This window comes from Castanea sativa, chromosome 2, assembly GCF_040712315.1.
Source record: "Castanea sativa cultivar Marrone di Chiusa Pesio chromosome 2, ASM4071231v1".
NCBI lineage: Eukaryota > Viridiplantae > Streptophyta > Magnoliopsida > Fagales > Fagaceae > Castanea > Castanea sativa.
The window spans coordinates 46146612-46166845 of record NC_134014.1 but is presented as its reverse complement, the minus strand read 5'-3'; the positions used below and the strand labels follow the sequence as shown (position 1 = coordinate 46166845).

At 37.1% G+C, this 20234-nt stretch overlaps 1 protein-coding gene across 1 annotated transcript; it reads left to right on the top strand.

Annotated features, from left to right (window-relative positions):
* The first annotated feature begins 13288 nt into the window (after window positions 1-13288).
* Window positions 13289-13723, top strand: LOC142625418 (uncharacterized). Its single transcript, XM_075799081.1, has one exon. The coding sequence runs from the start codon at window positions 13289-13291 to the stop codon at window positions 13721-13723; it is 435 nt and encodes a 144-aa protein (XP_075655196.1).
* Window positions 13724-20234: the final 6511 nt, after the last annotated feature.

Genomic DNA, 20234 nt, shown 5'->3' with positions numbered 1-20234 from the left:
CATTTTGTTATAAGTATTGGGCAATGGAACACTTCGTTGTATAAATGACAAACTGTGTAGTGAATTATAAACTTGTATAATGACAAAGACATCAGACTTTCTTCATTGACTTTGTTTTGGTTTGCTGCTCTTAACCTGCTTTCGAGACTTATTGCTTTTTTATGTTCATTGAAGAAAAAAATGTTTCTAATAAGTTACTGCTCATAATAGTTATAGACCATTTTCTTGTTTATGGTGTGTGACTTTTCATACTTCAAAGCAATGTTGTGAATCTCGTTTTGGACCTATTTTGGTTTATCTATTGGAACGAAATATTTCGGTACTAGTCTATTTTGACGTACCGCTTGGGGCTGTTTCTAGGTTACCGCATATGTGTGTGTGTATATATATATATATTAATATTATAGAAAACAACAAGTTTAATAGATTTTTTTATTTTAAAAAAATCTCAAATAAAATGAGCATGTTATTACTTATTGATAAAAAAAAATTATTTATGATTTTTTTAAAAATAAAATTAAAAAATCCGAATCAATCAATATATATATGTGTGTATATATTATTACTATATATATAAAAGTAGAGACCTCATGTGGGAATGTATGAGGTCTTGCTATGTGGCTCTTTAATTTTGCATTTAGTTTTATTTTTTATTTACCTCTTTTCGTTAACTTTTTTGTATTGTTACCCCAAATATTACATTAACTTATTTTTACCATTGTTTCATTAATCTCTCATTAATTGTCTAAGCTTACACTATACCTTCCGCTCTTTTTCATGACTTTTAGCATACCTATTGTTTTAGCATTAAAAACAAAAGCAAAAAAAAAAAAAAAAAAAAAAACTAAAACAAAATACACTTATGGAGGAATATTGTAGAAAATATTAATATTTGTTGTTACACTGTTGCCTTTTCTTTCATACATGGTTTGTCTCTCAATTTTGATCTTTTTTTTTTTTTATGGGACTCTTTTTTAATCTTTAACTCATTGTTGTGATAAAGAAAACTTTGCCATTGACTCATTATATAGTTTGGGTAGATACGTTACTACTAATTTAATTTTTAATATCTCAAACTGTATATGTTTTTTTTGCTCTAATTATTAAATTAGTTTATTTTTTTTATAATATATGTACAATATTCTCCAAAACCGTCTTACATAAAACACCATAACATTATTTGTGCATTGTACGGGCAACTTACTAGTAATGTATTAGCTGTTGTTCTCTCCAAATCAACATAAGAACAAAGTTATAGAAGTTGTTATATTAGTAGCCACCAAATAATTTTTTTTTTAAATTTATTTATTGTAATTTATTATTCATTTTTTTTAGAGATAATTACAACATGCTACTAACCTCGTAGCTCAAACTCTTTCCCCTCTAAACCCCTAAGCACTTTGTGCATGGGGAGGTGTCAATTTAGCTACAAAGCCTTTGGCTTTATTATTCTGATAGAGCTAAGCTATCTTGAAAATTTTAGAAGATATGGGTGGAAAGTCTTGGATATGATGGGTTATTGAGGAGTAAGGCTACAACAATCATTTTTTTTGTTAGCTATTTATTTTTAAGACTGACGAAACTGACTTACGCAGCAGTGGTGGTAAAGCACAAACGCTGCTTGAAACAACATGGCCTTCCTCCCAGAAGATTATGCCTAAGCACAAGGTAATTATAATTTTCCACTAAGAAAAGAAGATAATCTAGTATTTGTATAACACTCTTCCAGGAATCATCCTGGCAAAACATTGACTGAAAATTATTTTTCATTGTACTATATAGGATAAACCTTTCCCAAGTAATTGGTTGTTTAACTGTTATGAGTCAAGTCTATAAATCATTTTTTAATTCACTCAAAAGTAAGACCAGAAGTAATAAAATTTATTTATATAAAAAAAGGAAAGAACAAAGAACCGAGATTTTTTTTTTTCTTTAACAGAGTTGTTATGCAAGTGGTCATCTCTCTTTTTCTTGCATCTTCTAGTAAAAACCACTGAAAATGAGAGCTGGGAGAAATGAACATTCATAAATAGCCTCTTTTTGACATCAATTATACAATGCATTTTAACCAATTCAAACTAACAACTATGTCTCTTTGACTGTAGGAATCAGATGAAGCAAAAGGGGATCAGTCTCCAAACACCAAGCCAACTTAAGTGTGTGCTGTTGTAAAATAGCGGAAACTAAAAAATTATCAAGATTGATTGTGAAAATATTTTAGGCCTAAGAAATATCTCAAACAAACAATAGGAATGAAGAAAATAAATCAAAAGAAGAATAGACACAAAACACCAAAAATTACGTGGTTGGGCAATAGCTTACATCCACGGGCAACGAAGAAGAATTTCACTATATCAAATTTGGGATAATACAAATTGATGTAGAGACACTCTCACAAATCCTTATCCTAAGTACACCAAAATAGGTCTCTCTCACAAATACAAACTATTAGATTCTAAATATTTAGATTCGAAATTTATGAATGTTGGCAAACCGAGAACAAAAACATGTCTAGATTAGGTGTTAGACATTGCTCAAGTTTGTTCAAGTCAAGATTCAAGAACAGCCAAGCTGCAAAAAGAAGAGTTCAGAATCTGTGAAGCTCAACCGATCAAAAGAAAGAATTGACTGATTGAAAGTCGTATTCTGTAGATTTCAAATCAAGCCCAAAGTCCACGAAAACGTTTAGGGTTAGTGTCTCACACTATCTAGTATAAAAGGAAAACCCTAAATATGTTTGTAAAGTTCTTGGAAATTTTGTGAGTAACTCCTGTGAGATTTGTGAGGTTTTCGTAGCCTTCTAACTCTACAAGCATCTACCGGAAGCTAGATCTACAATCAAGAACTAGATGGCCAATGAAATTTACATTTCATGTCTATGTATCTTGTTTAGCTTTGATGAGCTACTTTTTGCACTTTGTTAGTTTTTGTTATGTAGTGCTTAATTGTGTGAGTTGTTTATAATTTTTAAACAAACAATCTTAATTTTGATGTTACTACTAACGGTGATCTAAACCTTTGAGTGGAATCTTTGTGTGCGACAAATTCAAATAAAACTAAGAGTCCGTGGATTCGAAGCTACACGTGGTCGTGTAAGTAAGTACTACAAGAGGTAGTTTTAGATTTTAGGGAGAAAATCTATTGTAAAACTTCCATTCTATCATAGTGAATTGGTTTATCTTGAGGATAATTAGTTTAAATCCTCCCTAAGTATTTTACTTTGAAACTGATAGTTTCATTAGTTTTCCTAGGTCATCATATCACTTGCCTTCTTTACTTCTCTGCACTAAGTAATATGATTGTATGTGTTTAACCTAGATCTCAAAATAAACCTAAGTATCAGCTTAGTAGTTAATTAATTAAGTTAAACAATCTAGGTATATAGGGGTTTAAATAAACAAACACAAACCAAAGAGCTAAAGGTTCACAAATACCAAATATGAATTACGCACGAACCAAAGAGAATGCAGACACGCACGCAAGCAAATTTGATTTTTCATGACAAACCCCACTTATACTACTAAAGTTGACATGGTCATTACAATTAATCAAATGTGTTGCCCAAACACACATGCAAACAACATAAAATATAGCGGAGATTAGAAGAGATGACTATGTCTATTGTGCCTGACTTTACATTTGAAATGGGGGTACTAAGGTAAATACAGTTAAGTCAAATCCTCTCGTTCCACCACTAATCCGCTAAATTGTCATTGAGCAGCTACAAACATATACTAAGCAATCATGCTTGGTATTTTCTTCACCTAAAGGCTTAATTAAGTTTTCAAATACTCAAGTCAATGACGTCTCTGGTTTTTTAAACATTGACTCAGCTTTTCATACAGCTAATGCAAGCATGAAACCACATCTTCACACCCCGTGATGGGCTAAACTATAGTCTTTATTAATCATATTTGTATAAGAATCTTTCCCTAAAAGCAGGAAAACCCATTATAAAAGGGGAACTTCTTTGGTTGGTTTTTCATGTCTTAAAGAATGCAGAATCATAAACAACTACTGTACTATTCTACTAATAATTGCTTTCTAAAATTAAGACTGGATATTGAGTATAAAAATCAAAGAGACACAGTCACGTACAAGCTTTAATATCCTCGGTCAACAACTCACTGTTTAAACAAAGTGGGTGTGAAAGTGAGAAAACAACCGACATAAAAAAAAAAAACCCTATTCAACTATGTTTGTTGACGTCATCAACATATACAATAAGGAATTTCTCTCTAAAAACAGCAAATGTATTAATCTTAGAATTCTGTAGATTTCTATTTTGTTCTAAAAAAATTAAGACTTCGGTAATGGATCTGCATCATGATACATTGATACAAAGGAACAAAAACAGCACTAGAATAAAAATGTACAAGATCAAGAATCCACTTTGTGTTATCGAAACTAAAGTTCATAAAGAAGTTAGGAGCAGAGACCTCATGTGAGAGTGCATGAGGTCCTGCCATGTGATACTTTAATATTGCATTTAGTATTTTTTTTTTTATCTTTTTTTATTAAGTTTTTTTATAGCTACCCAATAGATTATAGTAACTTCTTTTACTATTATATAAATTTAGTATTTTTTACCTCTTTTTATTAAGTTTTTTTTTTACTGTTACTCAATCGATCATAGTAACTTCTTTTTACTATTATATAAAATATGGACTACTCTTAATAATTAGACCAAAAGTTATTCTTTACAAAATGGATTGCATTTTAAAAATAAACCAAACCTTATGAAAAACTTAAGCCTAGTCATATTACCTTATATATTATGACCCAAGTCTGACCCTACCCACGCATAAATCAAAACCAAAACTCTTAAGTCTTATCACTTACAAACTCTCTTCCTCCTCCCCCATGTATAGATGATACTTCTAGAAAATCTCATTCTCATGAAATCATGTCTTCATTTTTTCCCAATTTCAATTCAATACACTTTTTTCTATTAACAATGTTTTATGCAATTTGTGCAGACAAATTCTTTTTGTCATCAACCAGTGTAACAAAAAAGAAATATAAATCTTGAGATCCTTGAGGTTGTTAAAATAATTGACAAGTGCATATTTCTAAAATTTATAATAACAAAAAAGTCTAATAAATAGCATATACTATCTCAAAAAATGCCATTTACTTAATATTTTCTTTAAAAAAAAAAATTTAATGATAGGAATGGTCAAAAACATGATCCTATACAAGAAATACCAAAAATACATGCAAAACAATTTTTATAGGAGGATTTATCTTTAAAGATTATAAAGACAATAGCAAAGATAAAATACATTGAATGAGACCTTACGAAACAGGTTTGTTAATCATTTCAAATTATACTCATTATTTGCATAAAAAATAATATTACATCATATTATTTACATTAAAAATAATACATGTTAATTTTAAAGTTCATTGTAAGATGCGAACTGCTAGGGTATTGCAACAATAAGTAACATTGGTATAACAATGGGTTGGTATAACATTTTGTGCGTGCTTTTTGAAAAGAATGTCAATCCACAAGCAGGATCATTTTCATGTGCAAAATGTGAAACAAAAACAAATCTTTCTATTTTAAGGTTAGAGGCACTCACATTATTTATAATATTTATAATATATTTATCTCACTATAAGTACTATATATATATATATATATATATATATATATATACAATTGCAAACTATTTTAGATACAAAATTCAAATTGAAGTTTTTGATGCAATTGACAAAAAAACTTTTGTGATATTTGATCGAAATGCCGAGAAAATCCTAAATAAATCTACAAGAGATCTTACTGAAAAATGTACGTTTTTAGACCCCTTAAACACAACCAGGTTAACCTAGTTATTTAGCCAAGTGATTGACTTAGGTAAATTATTCAAATCTAGGTTAACACACATATATCATATCATTGTAAAGTACAAAAAATAAAGAACACAACGATATGATAACCCAGGAAAACCAAACCGGTAAAAAACCTAGGGAGGATTTAACCTAACTATCCTTAAGGTAAAACAAATCCACTATGAAAGAATTGAATTTTACACAATAGCAACTTAGACCACTAACATCCTATTGCTACCTCGAGTAGGAAACTTACTACCACGACCACGTGACAGCTCCGACTCCATGGACTACTTCTTTCTTGGATTTCCAGCAAGCACAAGCACTCCCGCTTGTATATCTTTAAGCTCTTGAATCTACAACTGAATTGATCACCAAGCTCTTGACATCAATCTAGATCTTGATAACCCTAAGTGTATGTGAAGGCAAACACCTTTAGATCTCACAAGAGATTCACACACACAACATAAAGAGCAACCTCAAAACGTGGTTAGAGTTTTCCCTTTTATACTTAAGACAAAACATAAAACCCTACACGTCAAACGGGCTTGGGCTGAGTTGGAAAATTCTGCAGAAAAACAATTTGCACGAGCTTCGATCGATCGAGTCAGGAAAATTTACACAGTAAATCCTGCAGTACACTTGATTCCAACTTTACACTTAAACATACTTCGAGCAAGTCTAAAATAAGACTAAACGTTTTGATCATAATTTGCCAACATTACAAATTGAAGTTCTAATACATCTAAACTTAAAGGCTTAGAACCCAACAGAAAACAAACTAAGGTACAACTTATTTAAATTATTGTAAAACTATTGATATTGGAGAAGGAATCCCACATGACTTGAAAAAAAAAATTAAGGAAAAAAAAAGGATTTTCCTATTTCATTTGAATGAATTCAATTTAAAGGATGGTTTTGAAAATTACATAGTTGCTAAGATTTTTTATGCATCTTCAAATGACAAAAAGGTATGGAAGACAGTAAAATACATAATCCAATATGCTATATTAATTCTTTTTGCTGCACTATTCCAAAATTAACAAAAAATATATATATAAAAATATTTACAAAAAATTGTCACCTCATTAAAATTTGGTATGAATGCAAATACCTACAAAAATCTTGACGACAAAGTCAAAACTTTGTAAGATCCAATCAAGAATCTCTTGGTGCTAATTCATTAGTGATTAACACAAATGATGCAACAAAAAAAGTGATGAAAGCTTGAAAATTGAACAAATATGGACAGACTAAACTTCAAACGTTGAAGATGAAGAAACAGATGATGATAACATATCCCTCAGCAAGCTTTACAAGCGTCACCATACCTCAATAACAAAGCATTGAAGAAACAAAAAAACAAAAAAAGATCTTGTAATGAAGCTTTTTATTGCATCACATTATAAAAATCAATAATATAGAATGAATTAATATTCTTTTATCAACTTTTATTATACAATATTACTTTAAAGTTGTTTTAATTATTGTTCATTACTTAAACAAAACATTAAAATAGATATGTGTATGCAATTTATAATTGTTACTTTTTATGATGAACTCATTACTAACAAAATTTTATAATAAATATGCTATGATATATGTATAACATTTTCAAAAAAAAAAAAATTTACATAAAACATTATAACATTATCCGTGCATCATACGGACAACTTACTAGTTGAGATTTAATCACGTTTTGTCCTTAGAAATGCTTATCCAAAGGGGCTCTAACATGTTGGGTAATTCTACCCAAAGAATTTCCAAGAAGGTTCCTAATAACTCCTTTCCCATTTCCCAAACCCACCCATGTGAAAGCTACTCACCATGTCAAATTTATTCCCTTGAATTCTCCTCCTCACCTAAACCCTTCATTATTTTTTTCTTCCTCATCTCACTGTCTGTGCTCTCTCCGATTTTCTTATCTTCTTCATATTTTTTCTCTCTCAAAACTCCACTGCATCATCTTGTCTTTCAGTATATTTTTACCTCCTCTGTTCATATAGACATATACCAAAGAGCTCTTATTCTCATCTTTTTACTTTTTGTTTCCCCACTAACACAGCTTGTGCATCAGCTTTTTCTTCATTTTTTTTTTCACTTTTGCATTCCGGCCAAATCTTTAATTTCGGCTGGTATAAACCAAAACACCCAGAATGGGCTGGAATTTCATTGGAGGTGGAATAGGGGGTTATCATTTCGGTTTGCATGCCGACACGAGATTTTCCAACTAGAATGAAACGGAATCCATAACAATGCTTCAAAGGACAAGCCACTATTTTTCCTATACACATGAGACAAAAAGATGATGATTATAAAAATGCTAAATTGCAAACTACATCGTTAAAGTTTGGGGCTATTTGGATTTTACACCCTAAAATTTTAGAATTAGAATTTTATCCTTTAAATTTTAGGGTGTGTAATTTTTACAACCCAAAATTATGTTATTTTAGGGTATAAAATCCAAACACCTACAACCTTTAGGGAGTAAAATCCAAACACCCCAAATTTTAGAGGATAAAATTCAAATTTTGAAACTTCAAGACATACAATTCAAACACCCCCAAAATTCAGGGGGTAAAATCCAAGTTCTGAAACTCCGAGGTGTAAAATCCAAATACCCTAAACTTTAAAAGTGTAATTTTTAATTTAGCCTTATAAAAATTAAAAGGAATTAATCCATGTCTCCAATGTGACATTTTATTAGTAAAAATATTTGTTTGAACTATTTTTAAATTTAAAAAGTAGTCAAAAAGGTCGGCCATTCAATGGGAAGATGTTTTTTAGAGGAAGGGTCCGTTTAGATACCGCTTATTTTGTTGAAAACTAAAAACTGAAAACACTGTAGCAAAATAATTTTTAAATGTGTGAATAGTGCTGTGAGACCTAGTTTTAAAGTTTTTTTTTTCTTGAATAAAGTACTTGTGGGTCCAGTGAACAGTGCACAAGACCCATTGAACAGTGCATAATCACATGAAAACTGACTTCTCAAAAAAAAAAAAAAAAAACCAAAACACAAACGCTGATAAATATCAACTGTATCCAAACGGATACAAAGCATTATTGGTGTAGATTGATAATGATGTCAAGAATATGTTATTATGTAGCATGTAGAATGGTCCTATCACTTTGCTATATATTTAGAGAGTTTCAACGTATGACATCTGCTCCTGATGATAGCTCTTTATCATTAGACCAAGACACCAACCGGTTTTTTGTGTAGGCGAAGATTGAATTCTATATCTCTTATTCAACCATCAATGACTTTACCAGTTAAGCTAACTGGATACCATAATCACTTTGCTAAATAGAACCTTGTGTTAGAAGATGGAATTTTGATTTCTTTGTTGGGTTGTGTTAACGGGCTGTAAGTTTCCGGTAAAGAAATAACTTTATGTCAAATTATTTTGCTTTATATTAGATTTTTTACTAGCTCTATAGAGTGTAGAGCCAATAAAGCCAATTTTTTGAGTTCTATTTGTCATTTTTGTAATATTTTTGCAATCCTCTCATCAATTTATACCAATTTTTTATTAGGTGGGCCATCCTTAATGAGCACCTTATGATGCCGGCTAATATTTTCCTTATTTGTTTTGGCAAAAGTTTGAATCAACCTTATTTAGTTGGTAGAATTTGGTCGTGTTGAATGAATTGCAATACCTATGATCTATACCTATCTTTTAATAATTGGGTCAACTTTATAATGCCGGCTCATTCCCTAGGCAATTACCTTAAAATAGAAAAAAAAGTTTTATAATAAAATTCAACAGTTAAGGGCGGGAGATTTAAACTATGGATGTCTTCCTTGAAAACATCAAGAGGTGTTAGTTTAACTACAGGACCCCATGATCTATAATACATTAATAATTTAATACTATACTTTTATAACATCATAAAATAAAATATATTCAATCTATATTTATATATTACTAAAAGCTGAAGCGTAGCATTTAATGTTGCTACACTCATGTTGAGCCACATCAACAGTCACGTCATCATTTTTGTTTCCAATTTTTCTTATATATTTTTTTAAACATTTTCTCATTTAAAGTGACTTAAAAACTCCATTATATAAAAATTAAAATATCTTTTAACCATTATTTTTATTATTAATTTTCCAAAACTCTCCCTCTCTTTTACTCAAGGAAGTCAGTTTCGTACCGTATCAGCCGGTACGGCCGAAATTCTCCGTCTCGGCAGCTTCACCGGTATAGGTACACTCTCATTTCATACCAAATTTAATACCGGCCATACCGGAGCTGTTTCGGCCGTACCGGGATAAATATCGGATTCTGGCCGGTAAGTGCATTTCGAACCGGAGCAAATTTTTTTGATTTATTTGTAAACTTTTAAGAAAAGAGAGAGTTGCTTTGTAAATTTTGAGAGAGGGGAAGGATGACAAGAAGAAGAAAAAGAGAAAGAAGAAGTAATTAAAGTAAGAAGCAGCATCGGAACGCCATTTGTTGCCATTGTTGATCACCCAAGCTTCTTAAGCTTCTTCTTCTCAACAATCAGTTCACCTGTGGTCGTCTCCTCTCCTTTATTATTCTTACTTTTTGCTTTTACCCTTCCCTCTCCAGTTTTCCCTCTTTTTATTGCTCAAGACCTCAAGCCCATGTGAAATCTAACACTAATTTGAAATGTGATGGGACTGTCTCTGATATTATTATTATTATTATTATTATTATTATTATTATTATTATTATTATTATTAATGTTAAGTAAATTGATAGGACTTGTTTTTGACTTGCCAATCTGGTACTCATCCACCCACAGTCACGTAGAGGAATATATATATATATATATATATATATATATATATATATATATATATTTATTTATTTATTTATGTTATATTATATTATATAACTACAATGGTACACACTCAAAGATATTTACTTTGGTGGTTTCTCTTTTTTTTTTTATTTTTTTTTTTTATAATTTTTATCTTGTGGAACTTGTTGGTTTCTCTAAAGTATATATTATTATTGTTGTTATTGATTAGATAAGTGACATTAATTTATCATTTTAAAATTATATATATATATATATATTAGCGGTAATCTCGAAACGGTACACTGGTATTAATACCTGAAATATATCGTACTGCTAGCCAAACCGGTATAGCCTCCAATACGGTATTGACTTCCTTGCTTTTACCTCTTCATCTCCCCACTACTTTCTACCTTCATTCTTTCCCTACCTTTTTATCTTCCTTTATTTTGACTTTTCTTATTCTCAACATCTTACTATAAATTTGACATCTTCTTTTTCATTCTATGCATAGTTTTCTCACGCGAAAAATGTTACTTCTCTCTCTCTTTCTCTGAAGAGGATAACATTAAGGTAGACGGTCAGATTTTACAGAACCTACCATGGGCGACTATACTAGGTTCACGGACAAAGAAAGGAAGCAACACGACGACACATGTTGTAGGTTGACGGATTACCTGCGGTGGACGAACGAGGAAGTAGACGGATACAAAGTGAATGGTGGCAAAGCCACGTGGCGCCCACATGGTTTAATTGGTCCTCAAGGAACTTCAAATGGAAATGTCTTGTGCTTCATGATTAACCCTAGACAACAGAATCTCTATATGGAAAGGATCCCGTAAAATACTCGCATTTATGAGGATCTTCCCTACAAGGAAAGATTCCTCTTTGCCAAGAAACCAAAGTCGGTTCAACACTATTATAAAAACCCAAAACCCTCAGAGATCAAGGTACGCATAATGCTCCCCAACTCTGGCACTTTAGAGTTGTGAAAGTTCTCTAACTTAACCTTCGGAGGGTATTTGACCAGTACCACACCGCTACTCTCTTGAGGTTTTCTTTTTCTATGTTGTGCAGGTGTTGTCTTGAGCACATGAGAACCGTGTGACTTACTGACAATTTTCGGTATCATCAGTTGGCGCCGTCTGTGGGAACTAGGTAAGCCATATTACCGCTTCCCAAACAAAAATTTGCATGGTGCTTACTCGCTCGATGGCGACCACCAACAATAACCAAGGAGACAAATCATGTACCACCTCCCTTGAGAGACAAGTTCAGACTCTTAACGCGGCTGTTGAATGCCTTACCAAGCAAAACCATAACTTAGAAGAGCAGCTGCACCAAAGGGACGCCAAGCCCCAAAATCAAGAGGAGGAGCAGGAGGGCGACAACCTTTAGCATGCTAATGGTATGCAAAATAGGGAAGGACCAGAAGGCAGCAACGCCGTGAGCAGAACGACAGCCACATATATCACACCGCCAAACCTGGTCGCAAATATGTAGATGATGACGGAACAAATGGATCTGATGATGAATGTCCTCAAAGGACGGGTATCAAGCGATCTCGACGAACTGGTACATCAGACTAATTCACCCTTCACTGCACCCGTTACTTCGTTCCCTCTCTCATCGAAGTTCTGTATATTGCAAGTAGAAGCCTATGACAGGTCAAGGGATCCTTTGGACCACCTGGAGTCATTCAAGACCCTCATGCACCTGCAAGGCGTAGCAGATGAGATCATGCACCGAGCCTTTCCCACTACATTGAGAGGTTCCACAAGAGTATGGTTTAGCAGGTTGACACCAAACTCAATCAGTACCTTCAAGGAGTTGAGCGCCCAATTTGCCTCGCACTTTATTGGGGGACACAGATACAAGAAATCCACTACATGTCTAATGAATATCAAGCAACGAAAGGATGACACACTAAGGTCTTACATCACCCGCTTTAACAAGGAGGCCCTCTCGATTGATGAAGCTGACAATAAGATACTCGTGACTGCGTTCACTAATGGGCTACAGAAGGGGAAGTTTTTGTTTTCCTTATACAAGAACGTTCCTTATACAAGAACGACCCAAAAACCATGTCGGATGTACTTTACAAGGCTACCAAATACATGAACGTAGAAAATGCATTGCTTGCCTGAGAAGAAAAGCCTAGGAAGAGAGAAAGACAAGAAGAAACACGACAGGATAAAGGACGGAAGGCCACAAGGACAAGAGAGGGACAAGAGGATAGACGCTCCAAATCCCCACTAGAAGATTCACGAATTTCACCCCACTAAACACCCCAATCAATCAGGTACTAATACAAATCAAGGATGAAGGATCCCTGACGTTTCTTGGCAAGCTGAAAGGTGACCCCAACAAGAGGTCCAAAGACAAGTACTGCCGTTTCCATTGAGATCATGACCACGATATGTCCGACTGCTACGATTTGAAGCAGCAAATAGAAGCCCTAATCAGACAAGAAAAATTGTAGAGGTTCGTCAGCAAAGAGAGGACGGACCAACCATAAGAGCAAGGCCCCCGAAGGGAAAACGAACGTCCCAAACCACCTATAGGAGACATAAGGATGATTTTAGGGGGCACCACACCTTCCTATTTGATTAGGAAGGTGCGCAAGACCTACCTCCGGATGGTTCAGAACGTCCAATTGACGGGTTTGGTCCCAAAGATGGCGCACATCGATAACCCTATAATCGGGTTCACAAAGGAGGATGCTCGATGTCTCCATCATCCACACGATGACGCGCTTGTAGTAAGCATATGGATTAGGGACTACAACACTCATAGGGTCCTGGTGGACAACGGGAGCTCCGTTGATATACTCTACTACATAGCCTTCCAACAGATGAGGATTGAGAGAGAATGGTTGATTCCAACTAACGCACCATTCGTTGGATTCGGAGGAACAAAAGTGTACGCACTTGGCGGGATCACTTTGCTCGTAAGCGTCGACGATTACGCTCAACAGATCACCAGGGATGTCACATTCCTAGTTGTAGACTATTCATCTGCTTACAACGCCATCCTGGGCAGCCCTACCCTTAATTTGTGGAAGGCCGTAACCTCCGCTTACCATTTAATGATCAAGTTCTCCACCAAATAAGGAGTAGGAGAGGTATGAGGAGATCAGTAGCAGCACAGGAGTGCTACCTCGCCATGCTGGAGATAGACGACCCTTTACCAATGATCTGCATAGAAGAACAGCGGACGGTGATAGTACTAGTATAAGGGTTGGAAGAGGTACTCCTTGATGACTCTAAGCCCGAGCGAACGACAAGAATAAGTACTCTTGCTAGCCTGCCAGTCCGTCAGGCCCTAATGTCATTTCTAAGAGAGAACCAGGACGTCTTCACCTGGAACCACAAAGACATGCTCAAAATTGATTCTTCGGTCATAGTCCACAAGTTGAACGTATCGCCTTCTTTTTCTCCCATCCGTCAGAAGAAGTCGGTATTCGCTCAAGAACTAGAAAAGGCCATAGCAGAAGAGGTTCGCAAGTTACAAGAAGCAAATTTTATACGAGAAGTATACTACCCTAACTGGTTGGCCAACGTGGTGATGGTCAAAAAGGCCAACGGGAAGAGGAGGATGTGCGTAGATTTCATGGACTTGAACAGGGCATGCCCAAAGGACAGCTACCCACTTCCCTAGATTGATATCTTGGTGGATTTGATGGCAAGACACCAACTGTTGAGTTTCATGGACTCATTTTCTGGTAACAACCAGATCAAGCTGGACGAAGCTGACCAGGAGAAGACTTCTTTCGTCACCAGCCACGGTCTCTTCTGCTATAGAGTAATGCCATTCGGACTTAAGAAAGCGGGTGCCACATACCAGAGGTTGATGAACAAGATGTTTGCACATCAGATTGGGAGGAACGTCCAAGTCTATGTTGATGACATGTTAGTAGCCTACAGGAAAGAGACCGTTTGGACGATCTCAAGGAAACCTTTGATACACTTCGTTTGTACAACATGAAACTAAATCCTAACAAATGTGCATTTGGGTGACGATTGGAAAATTCCTAAGGTTTATGGTATCCCAAAGAGGTTAACCCAGACAAGATACAGGCTATAATGAAGATGACGCCGCCAACGAATGTTAAGGAAGTACAAAGCCTCAATGGCAAAGTAGCCGCACTAAAAAGGTTAGTCTCAAGAGCAACAGACAAGTGCCTGCCTTTCTTCCGCATGTTGAAGAAGTCGTTTGAGTGGATGGCTGAATGTCAGCAAGTGTTCGAAGACTTGAAAGCATACCTCTCCTCCCTACCGTTTCTGAGTCCCTCCAAACCGGGGGAGGAATTATTCCTCTATCTGGCCGTCTCCCTTGCAGCTGTCAACGTAACCTTAGTAAAAGAGGAAGACAGGGTGCAGAAGCCTGTATGCTACATTAGCCGGGCGCTCCGAGGCGCAGAAGAGAGGTACCCCTATGGAAAAGCTCGCCTTCGCGTTGGTAACTGTAGCACGTAAGCTCAAACCGTACTTCCAGGCTTGCACTGTTGTCGTCTTGACAGATAAACCCCTGTGAAGAGCAATGAGCAGCCTTGAGGCAACTGGACGGATAGCGCTATGGGCAACTGAGTTGAGTGAATTCAACATATAGTATCACCCACGGATGGCCATAAAGGGGCAAGTCATCGTTGACTTCATCGCGGAATTCACCAACACGGAGGACCAGGGGGCAAGAGCACAGCTGCAATGGAGCATCCACACGGATGGATCGTCCAATAAACAGGTAGATAGAGTTGACATAGTGCTTCAATTTCCAGAAGGCGACAAGATTGAGTGCATGATTTGACTTAACTTTCCTACGACCAATAACGAGGCGAAGTACAAAGCCTTAATGGTGGGGCTAGAACTCCAGAGCAATAGGAGCTACAAATGTGGTCATGTATAGCGACCCTCAGGTAGTCACAAGCCAAGTAAACCGGTGATTACGAATGCAAGTGCGAATGGATGAAGAAGTACTTGGAGCAAGTGAAGTATCAAATGAACGACCTCCAAGTGAAATTCGTTCAAATCCCACGGGAGGAGATCGAGCAAGCCGACCACCTCGCCAGGGCTGCATCAGCAAAACACATGCTTATCCCTAGCCAGATATTGTCCTTTGTTCAAAGCTCACCATTAGTAAATGGCGTCAATGTGTAGGAGATAGGTTCCAAAAGCAATTGGACCACCATAACCTCCTACTTAAAAGACGGTGAGCTACCAGACGGTAAGGAGGCCGCTAGGAAGCTGAAGGTACAGGCAGCGTAATTCGTACTAATAAAAGGCATCTTATATAAACGGGGCTTCTCCGGTCCGTACCTGAGGTGTCTTAACTCTAAAGAAGCAGATTATGTCATGAGAGAAGTCCACGAAGGAGTGTGTGGGAACCATTCAGGATCATGATCCTTAATGCATAAGCTAATTAGGGCAAGATACCATTGGCCCACCATGCAGAACGATGCCTAGGTGTACGTCAAAGCTTGTGACAAGTGTTAGAGGTTTGGCAACCTCATCAGACAACCAACAGAGGAGCTCACCCCAATGACGGCCCTATGGTATTTCGCTCAATGGAGGTTGGATATCATGGGACCGTTCCCAACAGCAGTCAAGTAGTTGAGATTCCTAGTAGTCGGTATAGACTATTTCACCAAATGGGTGGAAGCCGAAGCCCTGGCCACCATCTCATAGAAGAATGTACGAGGCTTTGAATGGAAGAACATCATTTGCAGGTACGGTATACCTAGGGTACTGGTCTCAGGCAATGGGAAACAATTCGACAATGATTCGTTCCGAGATTTCTGCTTACAGTTGGGAATCAAGAATCATTACTCATCACTTGCCCACCCACAAGCCAACGGACAGGTCGAGGTGATGAATTGATCCTTGCTCAAAATTATTAAGACTCGTCTCGAGGGGGCAAAGGGGATATGGCCGGAGGAATTGCCAAGCGTTTTGTGGGCCTACAGGACGACAGCAAGGACACCTATAGGGGAGACTCTGTTTTGACTGGCATACGGGAGCGAGGCAGTCATCCCGGCTGAGGTCGGACTCGCAAGCTATAGAGTTGGAAACTATGACAGCAGTAAGAATATTGAAGAGATGCGCCTTCAACTTGACTTGGTGGATGAGGTTAGGGCGATGACTGAGCAAAGGTTAGCACGGTACCAAGACCTCATGGCAAAGCATTACAACTCCAAAGTCAAAAACAGGGACTTCCAAGTTGGAGATCTTGTCTTGAGGAAGGTGACAAGCACGACAAGAGACTCCGCCCAGGGAAAGCTAGGACCTAATTGGGAAGGACCATATAGGATCACGTCATGGCAAAGGAGAGACACCTACCACCTCGAGACACTGGATGGAAAAAATCTGCACCATTCATGGAACACGGAGCACCTAAAGAAGTACTACCACTAGACAAAGGCATCAGCGACGACACTCCTCATTTTCAGTTTATTTCTTTTTAGTTAGTTTTTATTATCTATAGTAATTTTAAGCCCAAAGGGCAATTTCTTATTTTTTTTCAAAGAACAATTTCTACTTGCATATTTATCACAATAAGAGGAGTTATTTAGAAACGTCGTATGTGTGTCTACAGAGTTATATTTATCAAGTCCATAAAGTGGATAGGATCATCCTAAAAGGATGAATTTTATTTATTAAGTCCACAAAGTGGACGGGTTCATCTTAAAGGAATGAGCTATATATAGTAAGTCCATAAAGTGGGCGGGTTCATCCTAAATGGATGAGTTATATTTACTAAGTCCACAAAGTGGACGGGATCATCCTAAAGGGATGGATTGTATTTATTAAATCCACAAAGTGGACGGGATTATCCTAAAGGGATGAGCTATATTTACGAAGTCCACAAAGTGGACGGGATCATCCTAAATGGATGAGCTATATTTACTAAGTCCACAAAGTGGATGGGATCATCCTAAAAGAATGAATTATATTTATTAAGTCCAAAAAAGTGGACAGGATCATACTGAATGGATGACTTATATTTACCAAGTCCACAAGAATCCTTAATGGATGGCTTGTACTTATTCCACAAAGTGGACGGATTCATTCTATGAATGGTTTGTATTTATTCAGTTCACATGAGGATGGGTTCAGTCGTTAAGCCCAAAGTAGACGGATATATGGCAAACATATTTTAACAGATACATGATCAAAATACCAAATATTGAAATATTATGGAAAGCCCAGTAAAGGGAAAATGTCTACATGTAAGGCCTAAATAACAATAGGCGACGATAAAATAGAAACATTATTCTCCCAAAAATCTTTACATACGAAAAAGAAAGAAAAATTAATGCTAAGCTAAGAAAGAAAAATCTAGTCCTAATCCGTAAGGTTCTCTCTGTCCTTGGCCATCTGGTCCCCCTCAAGTGGACGGGTGTCATCACTGACGGAGGTCGCCTGATCTGTAGGAGCTGTCTCCTCATCACCTTGGGGGTCAACGACGGTGTCATCGGTGAACAGCTGGTTGGTGCTTTCTGAGTAGACGGGCTGGGCTGGCGTTTGGGCCTAGGGGTCAATGGAGATGTGGGATAGGTCCAGGTCAAGAAAAAAAGCAATAACCTGACGGAAGCAGTCATCAAAGCCATCCGCGAACGAGTAGCCGAGCTTAGCTAAGAGGGCGTTGGAGTCACGATACTCCTATATCGCATCTTCCTTAGCTTGACGGAGATGGTCCTTGGTGTCCTTGATTTCTACTTCCTTGTCCTCAAGGACCTTCCTTAGCACCTCCGTCTGCTTCTCCAGCTCGCCCTTTAATTGCTTTGATGCAGAAAGTTTTTTCTCCTGGACCACCTTCCAGGCCTTCAACTCCTCCAGCTCCGCCACCGTCGCCTTTGCCTTCGCCTTGACACAATCCAAGGCCGTCTCGTGGGAGAGAAAACGGTCCATCAGACCCTTCATCATCACCATCCCCTGTAAAAACCCAGAAAAGGGTTAAAAGAAGACAGAGACAATTTGACCAAAAAAAAAGGGAGGGAAAGGGACGGACATATTTACTCTGTGCATTGCTAAAGAGTCTTGTCTCTCCTATCGCCTTCATCGCATGGTTGCTTAAGTTCTCATAATCATCAACTTTAATGATGGACGAAAGCTGCTCAAGGGCATACTAAGGGTCCTCTCGGAGGAGGACGGGTGGCTTTTGGGCGACGATAGCCTATCCCGTCATAAAACCCTTACCCTTCCCTCGATCGGGCAGAGTAGGAGTCTTCTTTGCAGCTTTTACGCCGATGGATGACTTCGCCACCTTGGGTTTTTAGGGGGACGGTCAAACTTCTCCGACGGTCTCTTCTTTAGTGACGGAGGGACTTGGGTGGTAGCCTTAGGAGGCAAGCTGCCCTCCTGTTTTTTCTTTGCAGTAGCCTGCTACTTTATGTAAGCTCTCCTCCGAATGGCAAATTACAAGTAAAAAGAAAATACTATAAAGAGCGATGGACTTACGTCCGCGTGCCTAGCTATCATAGCGATGGGCAACTTTGGTAGGTTCGAGACCATTGCAGTACCAATGGATTGTGTCCAAGGTGACGAGCATAGCCCACGTCCTCTTCTTCAACTTAATTGCAAAAATTTTCTCCAATAAGCTCCACTGCTCCAAGGTCACTTCTGGACGGTTTCGAGTTACAAGAAAGGGACGGTTAGATCAACGATAGTAAATAGAAGATAAAATTTAAACCGGACGAATTCTACCAAAGGGAGGCATTATGCCCCAAGTTTTGTCTACGAGCATGAACTCCTAGTCATTAAGGTGACACATACAGTCGTCATCCTGAATAAAGAAATAACGACTCTTCCAGTTCTTGTTGGAGTCAAGAGTGTCACACACCAGCCTAAGTACAAGCTTCCTTGGTAGGAAGCTGTACATACCTTTAGACTAGCTGATCTCGGATGGATGGTAGCAATGGAAAAACTCCTCCACCGTCATCCTGCGCTCCCCGTCCACGTCCTTATCCTTATCCAAAGGAGAACTGGCAGACGGATCCCTTTCATCATGAGAGGTGCTGAGGTCATCATGACCAAACGGATACACCTCATTGCAGCCCGCTCCTTCGCGGACCCACGATTGATCACTTGACGCCTCACTAGACATCTCTCACCTACACGTGACAAATAAACCCCTAAGACTCTATAGGTTTATGTAGACGACGGGCAAACAATATTTAAACTAAAGAACGAAAAGAAAGCTTAGTGAGAGGCAACGGATGCTTACCAACTAAACGATACGAAGAAGAAACAGACACAGAGTAGCAAATAGAAGCAACAAGTGAACAGTCACCGAAAAGCGATGGAGAAGGAAAAGCTAAAATGAAAAGCAGATGGTATCGCTCTAGCTCTGAAAATTTGTTATGGAAAGTAAAAATGAGAGAGAGAAGCAACATATATATATATATATATATATATATATATATATATATATATATATATATATATATATATAGAGGGAACAACACGGAAGACGAAGGGATGCTTCGATACGAGCAATTAACCACTAGAAATGTGCCATGTGCCCCTACTGCATTAATAGCACTAGGCTAGCCTGTCAAATCAAGATACATTTCTTAAGGGTTGTGTTGAACCGTCACTCTACGGGTCCGTCTAGGAAATATGGCG